At 51.3% G+C, this 9,931-nt stretch overlaps 1 protein-coding gene across 1 annotated transcript; it reads right to left on the minus strand.

Annotated features, from left to right (window-relative positions):
• Positions 1-4,919: 4,919 nt before the first annotated feature.
• Positions 4,920-9,330, minus strand: LOC133353042 (protein ripply2-like). Its single transcript, XM_061569136.1, has 4 exons — positions 9,203-9,330; positions 7,463-7,538; positions 6,822-6,892; positions 4,920-5,861 (listed from the first exon to the last, which is right to left on the minus strand). The coding sequence occupies exons 1-4, from the start codon at positions 9,328-9,330 to the stop codon at positions 5,699-5,701; spliced, it is 438 nt and encodes a 145-aa protein (XP_061425120.1). The 3' UTR covers positions 4,920-5,698.
• Between the last annotated feature and the right edge of the window lie 601 nt (positions 9,331-9,931).

Raw genomic sequence — 9,931 nt, forward strand, 5'->3', positions numbered from 1 at the left:
CTCCATTCTATCAGCAGAGGTCTCACTCCGAATCAGTCGAGCGGCAATATCTTTTCATTGGTTGCGTAACGCTGTGTGGAAGCTACCTGGTCTGTCGCTCCGCACGAAGCTTCAGGTCTTCTCGGCCACGGTCATTCCCTCCCTTCTCTACGCTTGCGAGACGTGGACCCCCCTGGTGGAGCATCTTCGCCGGTTGGAAACATTTAGGCTGGCCTGCCTACGATCCATCCTGGGTTTAACCAGGCTGGATTGTGTGAGGAGCTCACAAATCCTTGAAAGATCTGGGCAAAGTCCCATCAGTGAGCTCCTCCGGCAGGCAAGGCTGCGTTGGCTGGGTCATGTAGCCCGCATGCCCAGCCACCGCATGCCTAAACAGCTTTTGTTCGGCCGGATCGAGGGGGCTAGACGGGCGCCGGACGGGCTGGAGAAGAGATGGAGTGATGTGGTACAGGAGGACGTGGAGCTGAGTGGACTTGCCGATGACTGGTACCAGCGGTGTCAAGATCGGCCTCAGTGGAGGAGGCTCGTGAAGGACGCTACTGGGCAGTTGGAGGCAGTCGCCCTCCAACAACAACGGAGGGCGGAGGAGCGACGCTCACAACAACGAGCGGAGCGCCGGGTGGCTAAAGCACAGCAAGTTGGCACAGTAGGGGGCACAGGTGGTGCATCAGCCAGTCATCTCGGTCATCTCGGTCAGTCGACCCGTGGCACCTGGGTTTGCCCCGTGACCTCCTGCCAGCGGGCTTTCGACACTTCACGTGGCCTCAAGGTGCACTTGGCCTGGCACAAGCATCGTGGTGACATCACCGCCACTTAGTGGCGAATGGCGGTTGTTGTTGTTGTTGTGTCTGTGTGTATGTGTGTGTGTAGGTGTGTGTGTCTGTGTGTAGGTGTGTGTGTGTGTAGGCATCGCTTGTGTTGCGATCGAAACGTCGTGATATTTTTATTAACTTTATTTTGATTATTTTTTTCTTTCTACGTGACTTCACCGAAAGAACCAAAGAATATGAATTCCTGCAGTCACGAACGTTTTAAGTGAAAATAATAGTTGTTGATGTTGTAGCTCTGCATCTACATCAGCTGTACGAAAGACAAACATTCCCATCGTGAACACCACTGTGGTAGTCCGCACAGCGACACGAACTCTCTCCCTCTTACTCTTAGTTTTTTCGGTAAAGTCACGTAGGTAAAAAATGAAATTAAAATTAATAAAAATAAAATAATAAAAATCACGACGTTTCGGAGGCAACACAAGTCTCCGTCATCAGGTGGGACCGTCCCAGCCAGATTTGCTGTATCAAGTGTGTTGCCTCCGAAACGTCGTGAATTTAAATATTTATTTTATTATTTATTTTTATTCATTTTATTTCATTTTTTACCTACATGGTGACTTTACCGAAAAAACTAAGAGTATGAATCCTTGCAGTCACGAAAGCTTAAAATCTCTCTCCCTCTGCTGAAGCCTTCTCGTCGTGACCAGCAGCAGGAGACCTCCACGTTGGTATCGAGCTCCTGGACATCTTTGCTGATGCCATCATGCACGCAAGAATGGTCATTTCATTCGTCATGCATGATAGAAGGTTTTTTGGGGGGTTAGATCGCGTAAATATAAATATGTCGTTAAACCCGCCACCACCCGACACAGCCATTTAGTAAAGGGTTGTCACGTAGCACAAAGCATGCAAATTCGTTACTAGTTCAGCACACCGGTACATCTAACAACAATTGTAAATGTCGTAGTGGGTTTACTCTCCAACAAACCGGTGGTGCTGTACTGGTAACGAATTGGCACGTTCTGTTTACGTGACAAACCTTACTGATTGTCTGTGTCGGGTGGTGGCGGGTTTAACAACACTTTCATATTTACGCGATCTAACCCAAAACAAACCTCTATTACGAATGATATTGGTCGCGAAGCCCGACTTCGTGTTAAGCCGATCCATCCATTCATTGTTCTCGCAGTAGATGGCGCGCTGACCATTCACATGAAGTCGAACCCACCGCTCTGTTGCAGTGCTGTGCAAGAAGGGCCGTGACAGCAGGCGGCGGCCTGGCGGTAGTGGGGGGGGGAGAGAGGCCTTCATCTAGCAGTGGATTGACCACGGCTGATGATGGTGATGATGAAATATATTTTGAGGAGGGGGGGGGGCTAAAAATATCCGAGGCTCTGGCCTTTTGCCCCCCTAATGCCCCCCAGAGTGAGAGTTCAGTGGTAATGGGGCGGTTTGTTGAGGACGCCACGGTGGCTAGGAGATGTTGACTACCTCGCCTGGTATAGAGGAGGTCGTGGATTCGATCCCGACCCTGACGCCTGCTGTATATTTGGAGTTTGCGTGTCTGTCTCTCTCTCTCTGATCATCATCACGGTGGCTAGGAGATGTTAACTACCTCGCCTGGTATACATGAGGCAGTGGGTTCCATCCTGACCCTGACGCCTGCTGCTGTAGATTTGGAGTTTGCGTGTCTCTCTCTCTGATCATTATCACGGTGGCTAGGAGATGTTAACTACCTCGCCTGGTATGCAGGAGGTCGTGGGTTCGATCCCGACCCTGACGCCTGCTGCTGTATATTTGGAGTCTGCGTGTCTCTCTCACCCCGTGGCCGCGTGGATTTCTCTCCGGGTCCTCCGGGTTTTTCCCTCCACGTTTAGAAACACGAGTTTAGAGTATTTGGCTGCTATAAATGTCCATGTGATGATGATAAGCCACGAAGTTGAGCCATCACTTGTGGCCAGGTCGCTTCTGATAAAGAGCTACGTAGCTCCAGTGGACCTTACCTGGTCAAATACAAAATAGTTTCAATACTTTGAGTTTATCTTGGTGCGATCCTTATTTTACTGCCTTGTTCAAACTTGAGCAATCTGGACTTATATCATCGATTTATTATGCAATCATATTTCGAGACTTGCTTAGCTTCACTCTCTCTATTTTGCACTCCCTCTCGTGGTTATTCGTTTGCATCGTTTGCTGTTTGTACCTCCCCGCCCCCGCTCCATACTGAAAACAATCTGCGAGGGACAGAGAGAGAACAAACAAGAGCTTCACAGCTCTTCGGCTTTCTCCTCGAGTTCTAAAATAAAATATTCCGATTCGAAATTTCTGTCCCTGGCCAGTCGCTACTCCCAGCGGCCTGCGGGGTGAGGGAGGGAGAGTGAAGGTCTGAGTGAGTGGCGAAGTGTCGGCCTGGGAGATTCACACGCTGCCTGTAGGTGCAGCGCCTGAACACGTGGCCCGGCACCGCGAGTCAACACCAAGCCGGCGAGTGGCAGCGAGCACACCTAGCACGGACACTGCAGACATGTGCTGGCTTTTAACACGTGTTGCTTTTGTTGTTTCTGCTGCTGCTGCTGTAGTTTCCCCGGAGTCCATCACTTTGTTTTCCTTTGTACAATTTAGCTACTGTACTGTACACCTCTCTCTGTGTGTGTGTGTTTCACGCTGCTTTTTTTGGTAAAAGTGTCAAGTTACTTTTTCCGGAATAAGTTAGTCCGTGACCCGGACACACTGTAAACATCGTTTGGTGTACATGTAGACAAAGTTTGTCCGCAATACCGGTTTTATCTTGGTTGGTATGCTGAGATAATTAACTCGCTACACTTGAGCAAGCCGTTTAATCACAGCTCATGTCTGTGTGCGTCTATGGGTCTCTGTGTGAGTCTATGGGTCTCTGTGTGAGTCTATGGGTCTTTACGTGAGTCTGTGGGTCTCTATGTGAGTCCATAGGTCTCTGTGCGTGTCTATGGGCCTCTGTGTGGGTCTATGGGTCTTTACGTGAGTCTATGGGTCTTTATTTGAGTCTATGGGTCTCTGTGTAGGGTCCATAGGTATCTGTGTGAGTCCATAGGTATCTGTGTGAGTGTATGGGTCTCTGTGTGAGTCTATGGGTCTGTGTGTGAGTCTATGGGTCTCTGTGTGAGTCTATGGGTCTCTGTGTGAGTCTATGGGTCTTTACGTGAGTCTATGGGTCTTTATTTGAGTCTTTGGGTCTCTGTGTGAGTCTATGGGTCTCTGTGTGAGTCCATAGGTATCTGTGTGAGTGTATGGGTCTCTGTGTGAGTCTATGGGTCTGTGTGTGAGTCTATGGGTCTCTGTGTGAGTCTATGAGCCTCTGTGTGAGTCTATGGGTCTCTGTGTGAGTCGATGGGTCTCTGTGTGAGTCTATGGGTCTCTGTGTGAGTCTATGGGTCTCTTTGTGAGTCTATGGGTCTTTGTGTGAGTCTATGGGTCACTGTGTGAGTCTATGGGTCTCCGTGTGAGTCCATAGGTCTCTGTGTGAGTCTATGGGTCTTTATTGTATTACATGGGTCTCTGTGAGAGTCTATGGGTATTTACGTGAGTCTAAGGGTGCCTGTGTGGGTCTTTAGGTTTCTATATGAGTCTATGTGTCTCTGTGTGAGTCACTGCTGACCAGGACTGAGACCATAAGGGGCCGTCCATAAATGACGTCACGCACCTGGGGGGGGGGGGTCAGCCGATGTTTGACGAGGGGGGGTTTGAGAAATGTAACGTCACATCAAAATGCGCAACTTTAAATACATATAGACAACACGTTCTACTTAATTAAATAGACGTTTTAATAAATGTTTTCTCCTACAACATCAGAGTGCAGCGCCACTTTAAATACGCACTACAATGACAACAGTTTAAAGCGATTTGTGACGTAATATTTGAGGGGGGGTCTGACTTTTTGTGACGCCGTGTGACGAGGGGGGGGGGGTCAAAAATCGTCCAAAACCGCGTGACGTTATTTATGGACGGCCCCTAAACCCACTACCCTAGAGAACCCGGTTCGACCACGGGTAGAGGCTGCGACGCGGATTCGAACCCAGGCCCTTAGCTCGGCGTCTGTGGCACGACCACTGTGAGCCCGTGAGTCTCTAAGGGTTCACACAATTCACACGTGCAAACTCACGTTCTCACTCACAACTCGTGTTTATTACATCACGCTTATAAAAAGTACTTAAATATATATTTTAACATATGTCACAGGGTTGATGTACAAAGTGCGAGACAATAAATAGCAACAACAAGGACGACAACAAGGACGACAACAACACCGCACCGTACTATGAACACACATTCAGAATAGCCACGTGAGCTCCCGTCACGTGACGCCCGTGACGCGCGCAAGGCACGTGACGCAGGTGACGCACGTGACGCACGTTTCCCCGTCAAGTGTTGACACGTGCGGGAATGAAACCGGAGCACGCGGAACAAAAACCCACGCGTACGAGAGTGAAGAGGGGGGCAACGCTCTATCCCGTACAGTCGAAACAGATGGAGGTGAGTCCACACACTCCGCTGTGCCGCGTTCTCCTGTCGAGCCAGGACTCGGCCTACTCCTCGACGCCCACCCCCGGCTCAGGGAGGGAGTTTCGTGACCCCATCTGCGTGGTGATCCACCAACCCTGTCTGCTGCCTGCACAGCTGCTGGATCACGTGCAGCGGCGTAGCCACCGCGCGGTCCTCCCCATCGTCTCTCGTCTCCGTGAACGCGGGAACGAGTGCAGGCGCGGCGTGCGCGTTGAAACTTCTTTCGCACCGGACGTAGCCAACCGCGCTGGGCGTCGAGCAGCGTCGAGTGACGTCGAGCGACATGGAGCGACGTCGATCGATGCCGAGCGACGTGGAATAACGTCGAGCGACGTTGAGGGAAGTTGAGCGACGTCAAGCGGGTAACGTCGCCCCCCCACCCCGAATCACTCCTCCACGTCCTCTCGCTCGTCCTCGCTGTCCTCCGAGTCGCTCTCCTCGCTGTCCGAGTCGCGCAGGGCGATGGTGGCCTGCACGGGGAAGCCCTCGAGGAGGCGCTCCCCGTCCGCGTACAGGTGGTCGAAGACGCGCGACCGGGACCAGTACAGCCTGGCGGAGCACACACACACACAGGGGGGTCAGCCTATCAGCTGGGTATCACATGGCTATGCTATGCGCTGGTTATAATATCAGTTGGTTATCAGATGGCTATGCTATCAGCTAGTTATGCTATCAGCTGGTTATCAGATGGTTATATTATCAGCTGGGTTAACAGCTGTGTATGCTATCAGCTGGTTAAGTTATCAGCTGGTTATGCTATCCACTGATTATGTTATCAGCTGGCAATCATATGGTTATATTATCAGATGGTTATGCTATCAGCAGATGATGATTTCAAATGATTTTGCTATCAGCTAGTGATGCTATCAGCGCGTTATGCTATCTGACAGGGGATTTACTTTCAACCGAGCCTGTCTGGTTGAGCAACCTGACTTTATATTCAGCACCCAGCACACCACATCCAGTATGACGGTGGCTACAGGTTGCGTGCCACCTTATGGTCTGCCACTGACTCTATCAGTGCATATTCTTTTGGTCTTTCGGCAAAGCCACGTAGATAGAACAATTAATAAAATAATAACAAAGTCACGACGTTTCGATCGCAACACAAGCAATCGTCATCAGGTGTAAAAAATAGCGGGAGAGCTGCTGAGAATATGGGTGGTTGTGCTATGTCATGATGATGACGATTATTATTACTGGATGAGAGCGAGGAGCGAGTTCAAATCGTCACGATGCGATTCGTATCCTGGTTAAATTAAAATGACTCAATGATGATGACGATGATGATGCCGATGATGATTAAGATGACGATGATGATTAAGATGACGATAATGATTAAGATGCCGATGCTTCGTGCACGATCCACCTATCGATCGCTGACGTGCCCCTACTGAACATCCGTGTAAACAAAAACACGAGCTTCACAGCTCATACGATTCCTCGTGCAGTCTAAATAAAGATTCGTCTCGTGTCCCCGTCAGTCGCGGTGTGGAAGCGCCGACTCACTTGACTGGGTGTTTGAATGACAGCTTGCTGGCGGGTTTCTGCACTCGGCGTAAATGCTGTCTTAGTGTCTCCTAAACGGCACGCGAACACACACGCACACATTCACCCAGTTTAGCATCGTCAGCGAAAATAATCATAATAACAACGATATTATCTATAATAGAGGTGTTTTTTTGCGTTGGATCGCGTAAATATGAATGTGTCGTTAAACCCACCACCACCCGACACAGCCAATTAGTAAAGCTTGTCACGTAAACAGAACGTTCAGCACTCGCCGGTAGTGTGTTGGAGGGTAAACGCACTACAACATTTACGATTCTGGTACCGTGACGTTTCGCCGGTACATTACAACAACAACAACCACCAGCAGCATCAGGCGACGGCCAGAGTTGTGGAAAAATCCTCCTCCCTGATTCGCTCTTAAGTAGAGGAGGGGCTGAGGTGTGACGTCGTCACTCGTGAGCCAATCAGGAGCGAAGGCCAGAGGCTTAGCACAATGATATTGTGACACGTGTTGACATTGTTATTAACTGTGTTTTATAAATGTACTAAACAGGCACAGGTGCAGCCGGGCAACTGGCGTCTCACGCCGCTGCACTCATCGTCTGTGATCCTGGGCGGCTGTAACTCATGAAACGTACCGGAGTAGCTGCGTTTGTCCTTCCTTGAGAATCTCCGAATGAGCACTCTTCCCAAGGTCTCCACAGTTTGCAGAGGCTGTGATGGGGAGGACAATTTGAGTCAATTATCAGCATCAACAGCGGCAGCATCGTATTCATCAACAGCAGCAGTAGCGCCACAACTAATAGCTGCAATGTTATCAGCAGCAGCATCAGCAGCAGCAGAATCATCAGCAGCAGTAACAGCATAATTACTAGCAGCAGTGTCATCAGCATCAGCAGCAACGTGTCAATGCATAGTTAGATACTAAAGCACAGTACGTGTGGAAATTCACGACAATATTTTTGGTAAATTCTCATTTGCTGATGATAATGCCACTGATGATGATCATCATGCTGATGATGGTTGGTGATGTACATCACCGCCGTGTGTATATCGACACGGCACTCGTTACGCGTTCACTTGCTATGCCTCTCAACGTGCCTCCCGAGGTGCCTCCCAAGCGAGATGCCTCGGGCGCCGCGCACGGGAGGGAAAGATCTTTGAATCGACAAGAAGAGCGGAACCCCGGGGTCAGCCAAATCTCATCGCGCCGTTACAAAGATCCCCCGTATAGCCTGAGCAGGCTGTTAGGGCAAGTGCTGTTAGCAAGTAGCACCTGTGAAGGCCGGAACGACACACGAGGGGGTGGGTTGCCAGCACCACACCCGACCGCCTTTGTCTCCCCAGTGGCGATGTTTACACACCGCCACCGGGTAGTCATTTGAGGCTGAGTCGACCTAGGGGAGGCCCAGAACCGGTTCAGATAATCGTCACCGGTGTTGGTTGCCGTGAACGGGAATCGAACTCGGGTCGCATGCGGCGGCTCTTTTAGGTACCGCTCCGTGACACGCTACGTACATGTGTCGCGTGTGTGTGTGTTTGTGTGTGCGCGTGAGTGTGTGTGTGTGCGTGTGTGTGTGCGTGTGTGCGCGTGAGTATGTGTGTGCGTGTGTGCGCGTGTGTGTGTGTTTGTGTGTGTTTGTGTGTGCGTGTGTGCGCGTGAGTATGTGTGTGCGTGTGTGTATGCATTCACAATTGCATCGCGGCCCTTGTAAATATTAGGGTTGTTTTGTTGTTGTTACCCAATTCGAAAATAAAAGTCGCTTTTTATAACTTTGGTTGCCGAAAGTTGATCTTTAGGCACACGTGTCAGTACGGCCTGTGCTTTTACAACAACACAAACATCCGAAAACCACACTTTTCTTTTAATTTTTAATTCGGGCCACCAATCAAATGACAGCCCAGAAGGTTTCGGGGCTTACAGGTTACAACTAACTCGCCCCCCCCCTTCCCCCCTCACCATCAGTGAACCGAGTAATTCGCCTACCTCCGTGTGTGACCCGACCCCCAATCGAAATGAGAAGTTGCCTGCTAAGATCCGCGCTCAACACGTACACGTACACGATGCCCTTAACTTATTTTAGATGCTGTACTCGTGGCTGGGATTTAATAGCGCAGCGCGCTAACCTCTGCACCACCGCTCCCCACACAAATACAACTACAAAGATCACCGTATAGCCTTTACTAGACCATTGGGGCAAGTGCTATTAGCGAGCCTCGAGGCCGGAACTGCACACGAGAGGGTGGCGTGGCAAACACCACGCCCAGCCGCCTTTGTCTCCCCACTTCTGATTTGTACGCACCGCACCAGATACGACCTAGGAGATGTGGTGGTGGTGGGTGGGTGGGGGTGGCGGTGTGAGTGCCGCGAAGCTCACCTTGGATGCCGGCCTCCTTCGCTGGACGTCGCTTGACCGGCGCGGCGTTGCTTGATGGACACAGCATCAGCAGCATCATCGGCAGTAGCAGCAGTAGCAGCAGCAGTAGCAGTAGTAGCAGTAGCCATCGTGAACTCAAGCTACGACAGAGAGAGAGAGAGGCTCGAGACGGAGCGGGCGGGCGCTAGTGCGTGATGACTGTTGCCAATCGCGGCCGCTTATATAGCGCGAGCCGGCACATGTCCAGCACCTAGGCTGGTACGGGGAGGAGGGATGTTGGTGGGGGGGGGGTGATTCTGGGGGTGGCGGAGGGGGCGGGGTGTGAGCGCGCAGAGGGGGGCCGCGGTGAGCCTCTGCGGGGAGCTATGAGCCATATGGCGTGCCTGCTGGGTCCGTGTGGGTGGGTGGGTGGTGGGGAGCGGTGGTGTCGCGGTTAGCGCGCTGCGCTAGGAACCCGGCGACCCGAGTTCGATTCCCGTTCACGGCCAACACCCAGTGACGATTATCTGAACCGGTCCTGGACCTCCCCTAGGTCGACTCGGCCTCAAATTGTTACCTGGCACAAGCGACGCGGTGACGTAATGACCACTTCGTGGCGAATAGCGGCTGATGTTGTGTGTGCACGTGTCTTCGTGGATGTGGCGAGCGGTCCCGGGCCTCCCCTAGGTCGACTCAGCCTCAAATGATTACCTGGTGCGGTGTGAAGTAAACATCCGCACTGGGAAGACA

The sequence above is a fragment of the Lethenteron reissneri genome, chromosome 5, assembly GCF_015708825.2.
Source record: "Lethenteron reissneri isolate LAM-NWPU_2019-01 chromosome 5, ASM1570882v1, whole genome shotgun sequence".
Lineage (NCBI taxonomy): Eukaryota > Metazoa > Chordata > Hyperoartia > Petromyzontiformes > Petromyzontidae > Lethenteron > Lethenteron reissneri.